Source organism: Palaemon carinicauda, chromosome 7 (assembly GCF_036898095.1).
Source record: "Palaemon carinicauda isolate YSFRI2023 chromosome 7, ASM3689809v2, whole genome shotgun sequence".
NCBI classification, from domain to species: domain Eukaryota; kingdom Metazoa; phylum Arthropoda; class Malacostraca; order Decapoda; family Palaemonidae; genus Palaemon; species Palaemon carinicauda.
In genome coordinates this window covers 135,084,363-135,104,362 of record NC_090731.1, presented here as the reverse complement: position 1 = coordinate 135,104,362, position 20,000 = coordinate 135,084,363, and the positions used below count along the sequence as shown (strand labels likewise).

The 20,000-nt window shown below is 46.1% G+C and overlaps 1 protein-coding gene across 4 annotated transcripts in view; it reads right to left on the bottom strand.

The window, feature by feature from the left end:
* LOC137644023 (endoplasmic reticulum junction formation protein lunapark-A-like) overlaps positions 1 to 20,000 on the bottom strand; it is a 318,162-nt gene that overhangs the window by 117,659 nt on the left and 180,503 nt on the right. For all 4 annotated transcript variants that reach the window (XM_068376905.1, XM_068376904.1, XM_068376903.1 and 1 more), the window contains exons 5-6: positions 8,468 to 8,537; positions 96 to 245 (exon numbers count right to left, since the gene is read on the bottom strand). In XM_068376905.1, the coding sequence (XP_068233006.1) occupies positions 96 to 245; positions 8,468 to 8,537 (220 nt within the window). The remainder of the gene's footprint in view (positions 1 to 95; positions 246 to 8,467; positions 8,538 to 20,000) is intronic.

Sequence of the window (20,000 nt, the reverse complement as noted above, 5' to 3'; positions counted from 1 at the left end):
TTCTAACTCAAGAGCTTGATACACTTCTGGAGGAAATGCTAAAAGCTGCACACAAAAACAATCACAACAAACAATACAACTAACGTTATACACACCAGGTCTCGGAGGTGATGATTGTGAATTTATTGAAGGTCTCACAGGAAACACAGGAGTTTGGTGAGGTAAATTCTGTGGCCCCAAAGGACGAGGAGGTTGTGCCATAGTTTGAGGAGTTGACATTGGAGGAACAACTCGCCTTCTGACATCTGTTTGGCAATAAATACATAATCAGCAAATTTGTCATACTAAAGACAGAATTTATACCAAATCTTGAACAACTAAAAAATAACATACATCCATATATAAATTCAGACATACATACACATAGAAAATCCAATTTTCTCTCATTTCCTTTAAACCATTTATACAGAAAAAACAAAAGTAAGATGTACATTAAAAGACCACTGAACTATCTTCAACAACATGACAAATTCGGAGATAATTTGTATTTTTCCTAACCATACAAACCTTAGCTATTTACATGGGGTATTACTTTCAGCGTAGCTGAAATGACGAGCCATTAGATTTTTAACAAGGGTTAACTACCCTCTTGCTAGTTAGCGAGGGGGTAGGGGAAGGGTAGCTGGCTACCCGACCCCCCTCACACACCGGTGAACTGATTCACTTCGCTTAGAGGTAGGACTTCACAGGGGACAGGGCTGGCAGGCAAATGTGTGTAAATAGCTAAGGTTTGTATGGTTAGGAAAAATACAAATTATCTCCGAATTTGTCATTTTTTCCGTAACCGAAATACAAACCACGCTATTTACATGGGGTGACTTAACCCTTAGGTAGGATGGAAAGTCCCAGCCTTACTGGCTTTGGCTTTGCCCGGGGACTCAGAATCCGAGTGAGCAGCACTCAAGAAAATGAGTCCCTGCACCTCGCAAATTCCTTGCTCTGCAAGGAACGTGCGGCCTACATAAGCTTGTGTGTAAAGGAAAGAAGTGTGACTCGTCCTAGGAAGTTGACCTGAAGTCCTTTAGATGGAAATCTAGGTTAGGACGTTCCCAATACCACCTCGTCAGGGTATGGGGGACGCGACAGTATTATACTAATACTAGGAGCACAAGGAAGCATGGTTTACCTGCAGTGGTTTGAGGTCAGCTATGCAGAGAACCCAGGATGCTGCTTTCCCCAAGAGAGGGGAGGATGAAGAAAAGAGTAAGGGCCAGACATACTTTTTCATTCATGCAGTCTAAAACCGGGTAACAATGCCCTCAACCTTCTGCTACCTGTCCATTAAGGAGCCTGAGGTTAGACCAGCTGTTGTGCAGCTACCACAGGGCCAATAGAGAACGTATCGAGGCTCCTGTGGGTCACGTCTTGCAGGAAGTGGGCTGTGAAGGTCGTTTGACGCTTCCAGACCCCAGCTTGTTGCACCTGCGTCACACAGAAGTTTCTCTTGAATGTCAGGGACGTTGTAATGCCTCTGACATCATGTGCTCTAGGGGGATGTGACGGAATAGGGTCTGGATTCAGGGAATGATGGATGACCCTTCGAATCCAAGCTGAGATGGTATTCTTGGTGACCCTCCTCTTCGTCCTTCCCGTGCTCACAAACAGGGCTTGCACGTGAGGACGGACTGCAGCTGTTCTTTTAAGAGAACGCCTCAGACTCCTTACTGGGCATAGTAGGAGATGGTCTGGGTCATCTGTTACAGAACGAAGACTCGAAACCCTGAAGGAGTCGAACCGTGGGTCCGGAACTTCAGGATTTTGAGTCTTAGCAACAAACTTAGGGACGAACCTGAACGTTACCTCCCCCATCCCCTTGAATGGGCGACGTCGTACGAGAGACCATGAAGTTCACTGACACGCTTGGCAGAAGCCAGAGCGAGCAGGAACACCGTCTTCCAAGTCAGGTGATGATCAGAAGCCTGGCGTAATGGTTCGAACGGAGGTCTCTTAGGAGCCCTGAGAACCCGAACCACGTTCCATGGGGGAGGTATCACTTCCGACTGAGGGCAGGTAAGATCATATCTTCGTCTGAGTAGGGAAAGTTCTAGCGAGGGAGAAATATCCACTCCTTTGAGCCTGAAGGCTAGACTTAAGGCTGAGCGATAGCCTTTCACCACCGAGACCGAAAGGCGCATTTCCTCCCGCAAATACACAAGAAACTCCGCTATTGCTAGAATGGTGGCATCGAGGGGAGAGATACCCCTCCCACGACACCAACCACAGAAGACTCTCCACTTCGCCTGGTAGACTCCTGCAGATGACTTTCGCAGGTGTCGAGACATCCTCTCCGCAACTTATTGCGAAAAGCCTCTCTCTGCGAGGAGACGCTGGACAGTCTCCAGGCGTGAAGCCAAAGCGAAGCTACGGCTTTGTGGAAGATGTTGCAGTGTGGTTGCTTGAGTAGCTCATGTCGTGGGGGGAGTTCTCTCAGGAGTTCCGTCAGGAGCTGCAGAAGGTCGGGGAACCACTATGCATGATGCCATAGCGGAGCTATCAAGGTTGACCGATAGTATGGTCTTGTTGAGCACCCTTCTCATCAGACAGAATGGTGGGAAGGCGTAGACGTCTATGTTATCCCACCGTTGTTGGAAGGCATCTTGCCAGAGCACCTTGGCGTTCGGGACTGGGGAGCAGTACAGCGGCAGCTTGAAATTCAAGGCTGTCGCAAACAAGTCCATTGTCGGGGAACCCCACAAAGTCAGGACTTTGTTGGCTACTAGAGGATCCAAAGACCACTCGGTACTCACTATCTGCGAAGCTCTGCTCAGACTGTCGGCGAGCACATTCCTTTTGCCCGGAATGAAGCGAGCTGATAGTGGTATCGAGTGGACTTCGGCCCATCTCAGAATCTCTACTGCAAGATGGGATAGCTGTTGTGAAAAGGTACCTCCCTCCTTGTTGATATAAGCCACTACTGTGGTATTGTCGCTCATCACCACCACAGAGTGACCTGCCAGGGTCTATTGGAACTGTTGAAGGGCCAGATATACGGCCTTCATCTCTAGCAGATTGATGTGGAAGTACTTTTCTGATTCTGACCACCGGCCTGAGCTCCTGTGGTTCAGAACGTGGGCCCCCACCATTCTTTTGACGCGTCCGAGAACAGCATCAAATCTGGGGGGAGGACGAGAAGATCCACTCCCTTTCGAAGGTTTCCGTCGGTCAACCACCACTGCAGATCCGTCCGTTCCGCAGGCACTATAGGGACCAGAAAGTCCGGGGAATCGTGGCCTTGACTCCACCGGGACTTGAGCCGCCATTGCAGGGATCTCATCCTGAGGCGGCCGTTTGGAACTAGACGGGCCAGGGAGGACAGGTGACCTAGAAGACGTAACCAAGATTGGGCTGGAAGCTCTTCCCGTCTGAGGAAAGGTTCCGCAACCCTCCTCAGCCTTGCTATCCTGTCGTCTGATGGAAAGGCTTTGTGGAGATTGGTGTCCAATATCATGCCTAGATATACCAGTCGTTGAGATGGAAGCAGAGAAGACTTCTCGAGATTTACCATGATCACTAGATCCTGGCAAAGTCCCAGAAGCTTGTCTCGGTGTCGAAGAAGGGTCGACTCCAAGTCTGCCAGGATCAGCCAGTCATCCAGATAGCGAAGGAGACGGATGCCGATCCTGTGTGCCCACGAAGATATCAGGGTGAACACTCTGGTGAACACCTGTGGTGCTGTGGAGAGACCGAAGCACAGCAACTTGAACTGGTAGATCTTGTTGTCTAGGCTAAATCTCAAGTACTTCCTGGAAGACGGATGGATTGGGATCTGGAAGTACGCGTCCTTTAGATCCAGTGTGCACATGAAGTCTTGCGGTCTCACTGCAAGTCTGACCGTCTCTGCTGTCTCCATGCTGAACGGAGTTTGTTTGACAAACTTGTTCAGGGCTGAGAGGTCGATGACGGGTCTCCAGCCTCCAGACGCCTTCTTTACAAGAAAGAGTCGACTGAAGAAGCCTGGGGAGCCGTCGACGACCTCTTTGAGAGGATCCTTCTTGAGCATGGTCTCGACTTCTGCCCGAAGGGCTAGCCCCTTTGCCGATCCCATGGCATAGGAGCTCAACGACACTGGATTCGCTGTCAGGGGAGAGAGAGATGTCGTGAACGGGACGCGATATCCTTGGTTGATCACAGAGATCGTCCAGGAATCGGCCCCCAGTTGCTGCCACCTGAACGCGCAACTCTGCAGGCATCCCCCCACTGGTGGACACGCAGGGGGATTGTCAATCCTAGCGTTTGCGGCCTCGGCTGCTCCCTCTAGGATTCTTGCCTCCCCTGGAGGACTTCCCACCCTTCCTGTCCTTGACGGGAAAGGGATGCTGTTTGGACACCTCTGCCTTTGCTGCCGGAGCCGGTTTCGATGTCCTAGACTGACGAGGCTGTTGTTGTTGAGGTGCTGGAGGCTTGTAGGGTCTGGATGTAAGAGCTCTTTGGAGGAGAGAATTGTGATTCGACTTCCTCCACCTCTCAGCTGTCCGTTCCACATCCTTGGGCTCAAACAGGCTCTTTCCAAGGATGGAAGTGTGTCTGAGCTTGCAGACATCCACGGCTGGGACCTTCGCATGAAACCTCTCGGTCACCGCATCACGACTCTTCAAGATCGAGTTTGCCCACAAGTTCGAAACTTGGTGAGCTAGAAACTCGATGGTGCGTGTGCCCGAGAGGAGAAAAGTCTCCATGGCCTTCCTGGTCCTCTCCTTGGATAAGTCCTCGGATCGCAACAGGATGCCCAGAGACCCCAGCCAGACATCCAGCCACGAAGTGGCCTGCATGGCACACTTTGCGACTTTCTCCTGGCTCAAGATCTCTGTAGCCGAGAATGTCACCTGCCGGGCGGAGAATTTCTCAAGAGAAATTCCCCTGGAGAGCTCTTCCACAGAATGGTGGAGAGGAAGAGCTAAACAAGACTCCCCCATGATCTCGAAGTACCTCCTTTGCTGTACGCGAGGACGTGGGAGGAGTTTGTTGCCGGCAGGAGAACGGCTGGAGGAGGCGAGTTCGGAGAGCGGGCTCTCAAACTTGTCTCTGGCGCTCTTAACCCCTTGGGACAAGGGCAGAGCCGCACTGGACTTCGGAGGTTTTTGAGTGCCGTGTCCTTGCCCTCGCGAGGGACGGTCTCCGGGTCCTCGAACCTGTTGAGTTGCCTCATCAGACTCAGGACCTGCCAGAAGGCATGCTCCGACTCATGAAGCTCTCCTCCTCGTGGATTGGCAGCAAAGTCTCCTGTCCCCAGCTGCTCTACCTGGGGGGACACGCGGACGTTCTCCTGGGGTCTTGCTGGCTCTGGTCGAATCCGGGCTGAAGACTTAGGAACGGTCTTCAAGTCCTTGGGCTCCCTCATAGGAGGGATACAGGACTCCAGTAAAGAAGTCTGAGGGCCCCTCTCTGCTCCCACACGAGACGATTCTCCTACTCGAGGTGGGGTTCCTTCCATTGGTGCCGTGGGAGAATGTCTCACCTCGCTGGACTCTCCTGAGGACGGAAAGGCTTTGTCCACAGAAGGAGAAAACGTCTAAGGGGGAAGGGGCCTTCCTGACGGACTTCTTGGGAGCCAGTTTAACCCAAGGAGAAGTCACCACGAAGTCCACTCCTCTCCTTCTCTTCAGCGGGGACCAGGCTGCCGTTGGTTTGAGGCCTAGATCAGTGAGGGCCGGCTTAACAGCCTGGACAACCGCTTTGATCAGAGACCCGAACCAAGGCTGACGGCTGACAGACTCGGTGTCAGCTACTCCCGCTGGAGGGAAGGGGATCGGGCGATCCTTAAGAGTGGACACCACAGGGCCTGCCTGAAAAGAAGAGTGTTGCCTAGACTTCTCTGAAGATTCTTCCTCCTCCTGCAAATGCGCTGCTCTGCGCTTACTGGGTGGAGATCATGACGACGATGATCTGGAAGTACGCGCCTCTCCAGAGGACTCGCAAGGTTGCCCGTGCTGCGAAACCCGGCGGGAATCGCGATCGGGGTAGCGCTGGCGCTCGCGCGATGGTAAAATCGTGGGTTTGCGCGCATGCGAACGGAGATGAAAGCGCGGGTGCGCGTGGGCGAAGGGGCACGTGTGCGCATGGGCAAGAGAGCTCGTGGGCGCACAGGCGAGTGAGCACGTGGGCGCGCAGGCGAAGGTGCGCGTGGGCGCGCAGGCGAAGGTGCGCGTGGGCGCGCAGGCGAAGGTGCGTGTGGCCGCGCAGGTGAGGGTGCGCGCGGTTGTAAGGGAGAGCGCTGGCAGCCGGGAGAACGACGGCGTGCAGGGGAGCGATGGCGCGTTGGCAAGCGATGGCGCGTAGACCAAGAAGGCGATCGACTACGCACAGGCGAGTTAGCGCGTGGGCGCATAGAAGACCTTCAGCGATCCAACGTGAGGGCGCGCAGGCGTGTTGGAGAGCGCTTGCATAGGTGAAGGATCGCGCGGGCGCGCGGGGAGAACGCTGGTGCGTAGTGGCGTGATCGGGAGCTATCGGTCGGGCCGCAGGACCAGAAGGTGAAGTGGCGCGTATAAGCGAACGCTCCCGAGCCTGCACCGGAGACTTCTCGTGGGCGCGCGGGCGCGCAGAGACTCGACCAGGTCTAGATGTGCGCACAGGAGAGTACGCGCGATGGCGCGCAGGCAAAGGCTGGCGCGTGGGCAGGGTCTGCGGGCGCGCAGGAGATCGATGGCGAGGGGACAAAGGAACAGACTCCTTGCCTGCACCCAGATCCGGAGATCGTGGGCGCGCGGGCGAACGTTGGCGCGCATGGCGCGCGTCAGGACCAGGAGGCGCAGATGTGCGCTGGCGAGCAGGTGATCATGGGTGCGCAGATGTGCGCTGGCGAGCAGGATAGAGCTGGCGCACAGGAGACGCCTGACGAGTAGGAGAGCGCTGATGCGTAGGAGAGCGCTGGCGCACAGGCAAGCGCTGGCGAGCAGGAGATCTACCGCGAGAAGATGTGGGGCGCGAAGAGTCTGAAGGGTCCACAGCAGGAGAGCGCTTGCGCGCTACTGCGTGCGAGCGCGCAGGTAAAACCTGGCGCTTAAGGGACTTACTCTCCGTGGGAGATAAGCCCTTGTGCCCGTTGGAAAACGGGGTGCGTAGGCGCCCACAGCGCATCTGCGTCCACAAACGGAGAAGGAAGACTAGCAGGTCTGGCAGGCGTGGGGGATCGCGAACGATCAGCTGAGAGGTCTAGCGATGCGGCTGCAACGGTCTGCTCCCGTCAAGGAGGATCCTCTGCGGGAGACGTCGAAGGCGAAGAACCAAAGAGGCGCCTCCTAACTCCCTTGTAAGGAGAAGGAAGGCCTCTACGGCGAAGAGGAGGGCGAGCCTTAAGGCGAAGACAACCTCGAGGGGCAGCAACACCATCGTCGGTCCTCCGAAGAGGAGTCTCCGTCAGTGAACTCCCCCGGGGGGGAGAATCACCCGCAGGAGAGACCGTTGGACCCATCTCCTCCCTCGAAGGATGTTCGGAGGGGGGAACTGAGCCTTCAGCAACATCCGCAACAACAGCAGGGGTTTGGCCCGACCCGTCGGAAGCCTCCGCCACAACAACGTCGACAATAGACAGAGGATCAACCTCTGCTATTACCGGCGACTGTTTGACAGCTGCACCCAACTGGATCAGGTCAAACAGGGCTTCCCTGGAGGGCGAGCCCTTAAGCCCCAAGAAAGCCCAAAGCTGCAAAAGATCATTGTTAGAGACAGAGTCATCAACATCAAAATCCTCCCCCGGAGGAGGAGGAGGAGGAGGAGGAGGAGGAGGAGGAGGAGGAGGAGGAGGAGGAGGAGGAGGAGGAGGAGCTGCCTCGCTATGGGAAGCAACTCCCTCTCCCGAACCCCGAGGTTGGTCAACAACAAAAAGGCCTACGCTACCACTCGACGGCCCCTCGCGAGAGACCGACCGAGTGGGAGCTTCAGAGGAGGTTCGGGCAACGGAAGAAGTGTCTTTGGAACCTTCCTTCTTCAAGGCAGCCCTTGAAGAAGAAAGGTCACGCTTAGACTTCTTCTTACGTCGCCGGGAAAACCTCTCCCACTGGGAGGTAGACCACTCCCTGCAAGTTTTGTTCCTATCATACCGTTGACCTCGGCAGTATGGACATAAGGAGTGAGGGTCGGTCTCGACCGCCGACATGAACGTTCCACAAGGGCGGTCAGGAAGTCCAGGACACTTCCGCATGATGAGGCCAACTTCCAAGCACACAAGCTGTAAGAAAAAGCAAACAAATTAAGGCTGTCAAAAATGCGAGGGTGAGACAGACAGGTCTGATCATCACCCAAGCCAAAAGTGAAGTGAATCAGTTCACTGGTGTGTGAGGGGGGAGGGGTAGCTAGCTACCTCTCCCCCTACCCCCTCGCTAACTAGCGAGAGGGTAGTTAACCCTCGTTAAAAATCTAATGGCTCATCATTTCAGCTACGCCGAAAGTAATACCCCATGTAAATAGCGTGGTTTGTATTTCAGTTACGGAACAAATGTAAAATAAATCATCTTTTCACTGTAACTACCTGGATGCGTACTCGATGGTGAAGGAAGGCGCTGTGGTGCGGGTGTTATTACAGCTTGACTTTTGTGCATCTAAAAATATGACAGAATATCAGTTATCATGAGAACAAATACCAGTAATCTAATCACAGAAAATTTTCATACATACTGCCTTCTCTCCATTAAAACCAATTAATTCTTTTTAGTCATCTGTGATATCTAAATCTTATTCATATAATTTCAACAAAAACTTCATAAAAATGTAAAAATATAATTAAATGTCCTGTAAATCCAACAGCAATATATAAAGCCTCTCCTAAGTGGGTATAACATTAATGCCACTAATGAGAAGCTATCACACTCCAATTATGATACTCACTGGCCACAGATCTTAAGATTTGAAATTATTCTTCCACAATATTTGATGTAAAACATGTCTACCATTTTCTCGTTAGTTATCAAGATCTTTTTATCAGAGAACTAAAACAAAAATCTCAACTCTAATAATGCTGGCAAGAAGGATTTTGTCATAAATGTAAAAATTAATCACACTCGATACAGATTACAACTTCAAAACCTAAAATCTAATATATCATAGAATATTTGGGGCTCAACTTTAAGCCCTTTAACTCATTTGTTATCTTGCCATACACTTTTCACTGATGGAATAAATATAAATTTTCCATTAATACGACAAAATTCTCTACACAGTAGGTCAAATTCTATTTGGAGAAAACCCTACTGTACTACTATTGGTCCTTTTTACATTTTAAGGAACCTAAATTTGAATAAAATATACATTCACCCAAATTCTATTGCCATTTCTTCACCGAGATTTTAAAAGTTCAACCATAACAAAAAAAAAAAAATGGTTCTCTCTGATCTGATGCACAAAAGTAGACAAGTGATTAACATGCAACTTGACCTTCATCAGCTCCTTCACATCTTGACAAATCAATCCTTTATAGTCAGTAACAGAACCAACAAATAAGAAACCAAAATTATAAGCGGGATAACAAAAGTAGCTCTTCTATGAATTTCAAGTAGGTATCAAATTAACTTCTTTCATTCTAATAATTAAGTTTACGCTAATGAATCTTTACCAAAAATTATTTGCTCATTTCCATATAGACTTCTCATTGAATCAGCAAGCTCAGGGAGAACATTTTTCTTTTGCTATGGTTTAGCTATCGAAAATTCTATATATAGATGACACCTATCAGTGACAACTTTAAAGTGAATTTCGACTTAGTTACATACTGTAAGGCTCAGTTTGGCTGCCTTATATGCATCTTCATACCTCTGATGTCTCTACAATTAACTTACAGTAATACCTTGAGATACGAGTTTAATCGTTCCGGGACCGAGCTCGTATTTCAATTTGCTCGTATCTCAAATTAATTTTGCCCATATAAAATAACTAAAAACAAATTAATCCATTCCCATCCTCTAAAAAAACCCTAAAAACAGTATCTTACAGACCCTAAAAACAGTATCTTACAGAGGAAAAACATGTTTTTAATTGTTGTAATCAATATCCTACACTAACAAAATAACAAAGAGCTATGAACTGGCTATGAAATGTAACATTATCATGGAGTTCTTACCTTCAAGACAGACGGTAGCGGCTAACGGTGGTGTGTGTGGAGGAGGAGGAGGGAGGGAGGACGGGGAGGAGAGACTTGACAGCAACACGTTCGGTACGCAACACTTTTGTAACACTACGTAACATAACCTTAACTTTAAATTCAACTTAAATGAAATTCAACTTTAAATTTAACCGAAAGAAAATTAACTTACTTTACACACACTTAAAAATAAAATGTTAATCTTACATTACACTAAACTTAATTCTACATTTTATTTTCATTTTTATTTTTTTACTTTTCTTCTTCCAGCTTGGCTCTTTTTGCCTTGCTTTTATCTGCACTTTTTGACGGCCGTTTTAAAAGGAACCTTTCTAGGGATGTTTGCTTTTGTCTCCCCTTCAAAATGTTGCGAAAATGCCGCACGCAAGTGTCGTCACAATAGGCTAACGCACGACCACTCGCCAACTTGTCCGGGTGCCTCTTTTCCATAAAATTAGCAAACCCCTGCCACTTCGCTAACATGTCTTTGATTTCTGCCGTAGAAAGGCGGCCCTCGTCATCAACCTCCTCCTCGCTTCTGAGCTCCTGCAACACCTACAAATGTTGCATCTCCTGGAGCTCGATCAATTCCTGTGTCGTGAGCTCTTCCTGATGCTCCTCAACAAGGTCGTTCACGTCTTCCTCGTCTACCTCCAGCCAGATGGACTTTGCAAGAGACACGATTTCATCCATCACAACAGGTTCGGGGTCATCAGGGTCTGTCGTATTGAACCCTTCAAAGTCCCTCACCGCAACGGAAGCCGGCCACAATTTCTTCCACGCTGAATTAAGAGTTCGTCTTGTGACACCCTGCCATGCATCGTCAATAATTTTCAAGCAATGTACGATGTTGAAATGTTCCTTCTAAAATTCCGGAAGGGTGAGATTAGTGTTGTCTGTGACATCAAAGCCTTTCTTGAATAAATGCTTCGTGTAGAGTTTTTTGAAGTTAGAAATAACTTGTTGGTCCATGGGCTGGAGGAGTGGCATGGTGTTGGACGGGAGAAAGGACCTTGAAGAACCTGAATTCATCAAGAATTTTCCTCTTCGAGACCAGGAGGGTGACCAGGGGCATTGTTGAGGACTAGGAGACATTTCAATGGCAGGTTTTTCTCCGCAAAATATTTTTTGACTGCCGGACCAAAGCACAGATTAACCCATCCTGTGAAGAAATGCCGGGTAACCCAAGCCTTAGCATTATCGTGCCACATCACTTGCACTTTTTCTTTCAAGATACTTTGGCTCTTGAAAGCACGTGTGTTTTCAGAGCAGTACACCAGCAGTGGCTTGACCTTACAGTCACCGCTGGCATTGGCACAAAAGGCTAGAGTTAACCGGCCCTTCATGGGTTTATGGCCCAGTAGTCTCTTCTCTACCGTGATGAAAGTCCTCCCGGGCATTTTCTTCTTAAAAAAAAGGCCAGTTTCATTGCAGTTGAAGACTTGTTGGGGGCTGAAGCCATGTAGGGCGATAACTGAGGCAAAGGTTGTGATGAAGTCCGCCGCAGCTTTCACGTCGGAACTTGATACTTCCCCATGCCTCACAACCAAGTGTATCCCAGTCCGTTTCTTGAAATTATCCAGCCAGCTACGACTGGCTTTGAAGGTTTCCGCTGGCGTTGAAGTCTCCCCTTTCTCAGCTGCTTGCTTCCCTTTCAAGTCTCATAGATTCTACTGGCCTTCTCTCATATGATTGTCTCTTTCACGTTATCTCTCGCCAACTGTTTCTCTTTTATCCAGATTAAAAGAAGCCTCTCCATCTCGTAGTGAATATCACTAAGCAGCTTGGAAAGGATGGTTACTCTTTTGGAAGGCTTGGTGCTCTTTATAGCATCCTTCTGCTTGAGGATGGTACATACAGTCGATGTACTCCTCTCATATTGGCGCGCCAGCTCAGTCACTCTTACGCCACTCTCATGCTTTGCGATTATTTCATGCTCCATCTCCATTGTAATCATACGCTTTTTCTTTTCACAACCCTTGTTTGCACTCGCTTGCTTTGGACCCATTGCTTATTTAATTAATTATGCACTGATTCACACAAAAAACATGTGAAAAAACAAAACAATACAGCCGATGCTCGGAGATAACTTTACGCGACGGAGATCCGACGGGAAAGACCGAGCGATGCTGTCCTCGTGAGCAACCTCTCGCACACGCGTCCTACTGGTGGCTGCATAAGGAACTATTGTACCTCGTATCTCAAATTTTTCCTTGTATCTCAGGATAGAAATTTGCTCGGAACTCTCCTCGTATCTCAATTTTCTCGTATACTGGGACGCTTGTATTTCAAGGTATTACTGTATTGATGAGATTTTTTAATTAGACAACCGAGGTAAAAAATTTGGTTCAGATGGGTGCTGCCCAGGAAACGACTTAGCTCATCATCCATGGTAATTTTATGCTATTAAGGGCAGCGACTGTGTCCGATTAAAACAATGTTATTTTGGAGTTACTTCAAACTAATACAGACAGCACTTAAGGTACAAACATCTGATTTACAAACTTTCACATTTGAGAACGCGAACTACCACAAGTCAAAAATATGTTTGTAAACTGCGTGAAGTTATAATTTTGAAATTAGTGCCCCTATCGACCGGGTAACAATGCTGAAATTAGTGCCCCTTTCGACTGGGTAACAAATCATCGTCACCGTAAGAAAATGGTTTAAAAACTTAAGTTACAGTATTTTATTGTTTTCTTTATCTAATATTCACACTACAATGTATTGCACCATTATGTATTTGACTGGAGAGAGAGAGAGAGAGAGAGAGAGAGAGAGAGAGAGAGAGAGAGAGAGAGAGAGAGAGAGAGGAGAGAGAGAGAGAGAGAGAGAGAGAGAGAGAGAGAGCGAGAGAGAGAGAGATTGCTTTAAAGTTTTCTAGCATCCTGAAATCTAAGGTCATTGATGCCGATATCATTTATTATATATAAAAAATAAAATAATATTCAATTAAAACCAACAACCAGTCCGTTCAGCACAGCCGGCTTTATTCAAAATCAATTGTGTTTGGTATTGTATTCATTGCAGCTGTTTCTGTGTTACTCTGCCATATTTTTGCCTTATTTCCATAAATTACTATACTGAAACATTGACCATGGCTAATAAGATTATTGCTAGTGGTAGTGCAATGAAGCACAAGATTAGGGGTGACAGTGGTAGTAGTATGAAGAAATAGCAAGCCAGTTTAAAAGCTTAAAAGTTGCTCATGAATGGCAGAGGCAAGGGACAGCGACATTGTCCTAGAAAGCAGGACAATGCCTTTGAGACTGACCATACATACATATGATCAGTGCCCAAGCCCCCTCTCCATCCAAGCTAGGACCAAGGAGGGCCAGGCAATGGCTGCTGATGACTTAGCAGATAAACTTATAGGATCCCCGAAACCCGCCATCCTTAGTTCACAAGGATGGTGGGATTACAGCGACCAAACTAACGAATTTGAGCGGGAATCAAACCCCAGTCTGGCGTTCACCCGTCAGGGATGTTACCACACCGGCCACCACAACCCAATGAAAATGAAAGTAGCCATCATCAAAGAACTAGATGGCGGTGAAAAGATGACAAATATTGTGCGTGCACATCAAGCAAATCGCTCCACAATTGGCACGACTCATAAGACGACAGAGTTATCCGATGAAAGCGAATTACCAACAGGTGTCGGCTAACTCATCTCCCTTCAAATCATCGTCACCGTAAGAAAATGGTTTAAAAACTTAAGTTACAGTATTTTATTGTTTTATTTATCTAATATTCACACTACAATGCATTGCACCACTATGTATTTGAGAGAGAGAGAGAGAGAGAGAGAGAGAGAGAGAGAGAGAGAGGAGAGAGAGAGAGGAGAGAGAGAGAGAGAGAGAGAGAGAGAGAGATTGCTTTAAAGTTTTCTAGCATCCTGAAATCTAAGGTCATTGATGCCGATATCATTTATTATATATAAAAAATAAAATAATATTCAATTAAAACCATAAAAGTTAGGATGTCATTATAAAAGTTAAATAGTTTTAAAAAAGACCTGCTTCTGAAATAAATCTAAAAAATGTTGCTCGCATAGTAGGACATATGATGTCCAAGAATCTTGGCAAGAAAGAACCTGCCATTCTCACCTCAATCCTCAAACAAACATCTATTTCTTCAGCTATTATAATTGGGGCATACGATCAACAAATGCCTCACTGTTAAAGGTACCAAACAGTCGTCGCAATACAGTTAGTGTTGGCCCCTTAGCAGAAACTCGTGTCAACCGAGTGTGACCAATGCGGAAACGACAAAGAAAAAGTCTCCCACTTTCGGGGCATCATGTTAAACCTCCAAGGAGATATGACATTTGTTACTTCTATCATTTTATTGCCATCTAGACTATCCCAGTGCTGTTGCCATTTATTACAAAACAATTTCTTGATGTTAGGTAGGAAATCATTACAGGGAATGGGATACATTCCTGGTAGCAACTCAGATGCAGCATTCTTCGCCATTAAATCTGCCTTCTCATTCCCAGACACACCTACATGTGCTGGAACCCAACAAAATCAAACCATTATAGCTCTCAGTCCAATAAGAAAAAGGCATTCTAAAATCTTTAAAACTAACGGGTTACTAGAATTAAAACTTCTAAAGCTTAAAGGACACTCCTTGCATCACTAAAAATGGTAAAATTACCCTACTTCTCTAATGCTATTTTCTCAATAGCAGTTATTATGTCATACAGTTCGGCAGTAAATATGGAAGCTGTTAGAGGAAGTACACCTCTACAATTAAAACCATTACTATGTACTCCAAAGTCCAACGCCATCATCAGATTTGGAGCCATCTGTTTATATAAAAGTCAATACCCTATGTTCTGCAACATGTTCCATAAAGAGACGTGGATTCTAAGTCAGTCATATTCTTCTTAACTACAATAAAGTATTTACAAAAAGATACCTCTGGTAATTTCCATGGAGGCATTGATGATACCTTAAATGGAAGCACTTTATATCTAATTATATCAAGATTGTTTAATACCTGTTTCACCCGAAAGCCATAAGGTTGAGGAGATTTTGGTTGCAACTCAAAGTATGTTTAGTGCCTTACAAGGCTTGAAGTCTAAAAGGCTAAAGAATTAGGGAGTCTTTGCAATCTAAACCAATACCGAACAATAGAAGACTTTGGGTAAAGGTCTAAAGGTAATTCTACAGAATCAACAAGGAGACTCATGATGGGCAAAGTTCTAAACACTCCTGTGGACAATCTAATACCAGCATGATGTATTGAATCTAATATCTTTAATCGGCTTGGGGGTGACTGAGGAGTATATTTCACAACCCATAACTAATTTTTGAAAAATTCAAGGCCTTGTATACTTTCAAAATAGTATTGTGGGCTGGGCCCCATGATGTATGGGACAATACTTTTAAAAATATTCAGAGCCTCAGGACATTTACTTTCAAAGCTTTTAAGTGAGTAAACCATGTAAGCCTAAAATAAAAAATCAAGCCTAAAAATTTAGCTTCACTTACACATGGGATCCGTTGACCTTTGATGTATATATCCGGGCCTGGATGTACACCCAGAATACATAAGAAATGGATAACAACAGTTTTTCTTGTCGAGAACTTAAATCCATTCATATCGGCCCACCGGATAATTCTGTTAATTGCAAGTTGTAGTTTTCTCTCAACCATTGCCATTCTAGTTCCAGCAAATGATATGGAGAGATCAGCAAATAGTGTTGAGAGAACATCCCAGGAAAGGACTGAGGATATCGCATTAATTGCTAGTCCAAACAGCGGTACACTCAGCACACTACCCTGAGGAACTCCCTCTTACTGACATTTACTCTCTGATAGGGTTTCCCCCACTCTCACTTGAAAAACTCTATTTGAAGGAAATGATTTAATAAACAGAGATGGCTCTCTTCTTAATCCCAATTCATGAATGGTTATATGTACACCATATCTCCATGTACAGTAGTATCATATCCTTTTTCAAGGTAAAAAAAACACTGTTACAGGGTGCGGTTTGGAAGCAAATTCTTCATAAGTAGAGGACTCAAGTCGTATCAACACATCAGTCGTTGAATGCATTTTCATAAATCCACACTGAATAGGAGATAAAATACCCTTCTTTTCAAGGTATCACATCAGTCTTCCACTGACCATCTTCTCCATGATTTTACATAAACAAGATGTCAATCCAATTGGTCAATAGCTTGCGGCGAAAAAACTTGTCCTTACAGGGTTTTAAGAAGGCTAAAATAATGGCTAGTTCCCAAACACTTGGATATATATGATCATGCCATATTCTGTTAGTAATACATACATACATATACCAAGGCACTTCCCTAAATTTTGGGGGGTAGCCAACATCAAACAAATGAAACAAAAAAGGGGACGTCTCCTCTCTATGTTCCTCCCAGCCTGACAAAGGACTCAACCGAGTTTGGCTGGTACTGCTAGGGTGCCACAGGCCCACCCTCCCCCGTTATCCACCACAGATGAAACTTCATAACGCTGAATCCCCTACTGCTGCTACCTCCGCAGTCATCTAAGGACTGGAGGAAGCAGCAGGGCCTACCGGAACTGCGTCACAATCGCTCGCCTTTCATTACTACAGTATTTCTGCACGCTTTCTTGCCTCTCTCACATCTATCCTCCTATCACCCAGAGCTTCCTTCACTCCATCCATCCACCCAAACCTTGGCCTCCCTCTTGTACTTCTCCCATCAACTCTTGGATTCATCACTTTCTTTAGCAGACAGCCATTTTCCATTCTCTCAACATGGCCAAACCACCTCAACACATTCATATCCAATCGAGCTGCTAACTCATTTCTTACACCCGTTCTCACTCTCACCACTTTGTTCCTAACCCTATCTACTCGAGATACACCAGTCATACTCCTTAGACATTTCATCTCAAACACATTCAATTTCTGTCTCTCCGTCACTTTTCATTCCCCACAACTCCGATCCATACACCACAGTTGGTACAGTCACTTTCTCATACAGAACTCTCTTTACATTCATGCCCAACCCTCTATTTTTTACTACTCCCTAAACTGTCCCCAACACTTTGCATCCTTCATTCACACACTGACGTACATCTGCTTCCACTCCACCATTTGCTGCAACACAGACCCCAAGTACTTAAACTGATCGACCTCCTCAAGCAACTCTCCATTCAACATGACAATCAACTTCGCACCACCTTCCCTTCTCGTACATCTTATAACCTTACTCTTACCCACATTAACTCTCAACTTCCTTCTCTCACACACCCTTCCAAATTCTGTCACTAATCGGAAAAGCTTCTCTTCCGCGTCTGCAACCAGTACAGTATCATCCGCAAACAATAACTGATTTACCTCCCATTCATGGTCATTCTCGTCTACCAGTTTTCAATCCTCGTCCAAGCACTCGAGCATTCAACTCTCTCACCACTCCATCAACATACAAGTTAAACAACCACGTGACATCACAATCCCTGTCTCAGCCCCACTCTCACCGGAAACCAATCGCTCACTTCATTTCCTATCCTAACACATGCTTTACTACCTTTGTAGAAACTTTTCACTGCTTGCAACAACCTTCCACCAACTCCATTATAACCTCATCACATTCCACATTGGTTCCCTATCAACTCTATCATACGCTTCCTCCAGATCCATAAACGCAACATACACCTCCTTACCTTTTGCTAAATATTTCTCGCATATCTGCCTAACTGTAAAAATCTGATTCATACAACCCCTACCTCTTCTAATACCACCCTGTACTTCTAAGATTATATTCTCTGTTTTATCCTTAATCCTATTAATCAGTACTCTACCATACACTTTTCCAACTACACTCAACAAACTAATACCCCTCGAATTACAACACTCATGCACATCTCCCTTACCCTTGTATAGTGGTACAATACATGCTCAAACCCAATCAACTGGTACCATTGACAACACAAAACACATATCAAACAATCTCACCAACCATTCAAGTACAGTCACACCCCCTTCCTTGAACATATCAGCTCTCACACCATCCATACCAGATTGCTTTTTCTACTCTCGTTTCATCTAGTGCTCTCTCGCTTCCTCTCTTGTAATCTCTCTCTCATTCTCATATCCCATCACCGGCACCTCAACATCTGCAACAGCAATTATATCTGCCTCCCTATTATCCTCAACATTCAGTAAACTTTCAAAATAACTTTGTATTAATAGGTACATGTTTAATCATTGCATATAGAATTCCATCAGGTCCAGTAGCTGTGTCATTACAAGTAGCAAGAGCTGAATCAAATTCTCTTTAAGTAAAAGGAGAATTATTTGACTCTTCCCTTCCTGTTGCAAAATTTAAAATTTTCTTTTCTTCAATGCTCCTATTCTGGTGACTATGAGCTGCTTCACACTTGCATGATACATTTGAGAAATGATCAGCTAGGGCATTGCTGACATCATTTGCTTCAGTCACATACTGACCCGTTCACCTTCAACACTGGTGGTGGGTTCGGAGTAAATTTGCCTGCAATCTTTCTTATTTTCCTTCATACAGAAGATGGTGGTGTTTCTACTGTTGACTGAAGAAACAAAAGATACCAAGATTGGCGCTTAGCTTCTTTCATGGCACGACGGAACTGTGCTCCACACGTTTTTTATGTTATCAAATTCTCCTCAGTAAAGCGTCTACGCAATCTAGTCAGAGATTCTCTAGTGGCTCTGTGCAAGACAGTTAATTCTGAAGGCCACCACAGGACTAGTCGTCGTTTGAATAAACCTGTGGTTTTTGGAATCAAATTGATTCCTGCTGTATGGAGAGTACCATTCAGTAAGTCGATGGCATCATCAATAATTTCAGACTGTACTGCACTCCCCTCAATTTCACTTAGCTCACAAAATTCAACCCAGTCCGCGTTGTCAAAATTACATCGTGGCGATCTTTGTAAAGGTGGACCATTGTTGGTGTTTATAATGATTGGGGCATGATCACTCGTATGCCAATCAACCAATGTCCTCCAATCGAAATCAAGGTGGCAGTTAGAGCTTGCAATTAAGAGGTCAATGCATGACAAGGTATCTGTCTGAACATGGAAGTGTGTGGGCATTAAGGAGTCCGACATCCTCGTTTTCCACAATTGATGATATAATGTTGCCCCAGGTGTTTGCTAAAACATCACCCAACAAAGGATGTCTGCCATTCAAATCTCCAAGTAAAAGAAAAGGTTGAGGGAGCTGTTGAATCACCTGTACTAAATTATCATACGATATGTTATCATTTGGAGGCAAGTACAGACCAGATTGTATATTTTTCTCCCTATATTAATCTGTACAACCACTGCAGGGGTGTACGGATAGACAAAGATATTTGGGAAATATCTCGACGAACGTATATGAGACTTCCGCCATGGCTCCTTACTCGGTGATCATATGGAGTCCTATACCTAATATATTTGCGAGGAAAAGAGGTACTAGCATCAAGCTTGCTCTCCTGTAGACATACAATTATGGGGAATGCCCGTGAATTAAGACTTAAGTTCATGTTTGTCCTTTAAACCCTGACAATGCCATTGCGTGTGTGGATGCTTCCCAAGATGATGAGATGAAACTTTCAATTTGAAGGCGTACTGGCGGAAGTACACAATAGCCACGTGCCTGCAGAACATCCAGAAGGCACTGCAAGAAATGAAACCTGCTACTGTCAATGCGAGCTGGAAGAAGTTGTGGCCCCAGATTGTATACGATGACGAGGATTTACACCTGCTGAGATTCAACACTCTGCAATACGCAAATCTGTGCAGTTGGCTGCCATAATTGGAGGTGACAGGTTTGGCGACATGACGACTGAAGACGTCGACGAGTTGTTGGACTGCCATTTCCCAGCCGCTAACTGACGTAGACCTAGAAGACCTGACAAAATCGGCCAGTGAAGAAGACAGTGAAACACATCTCT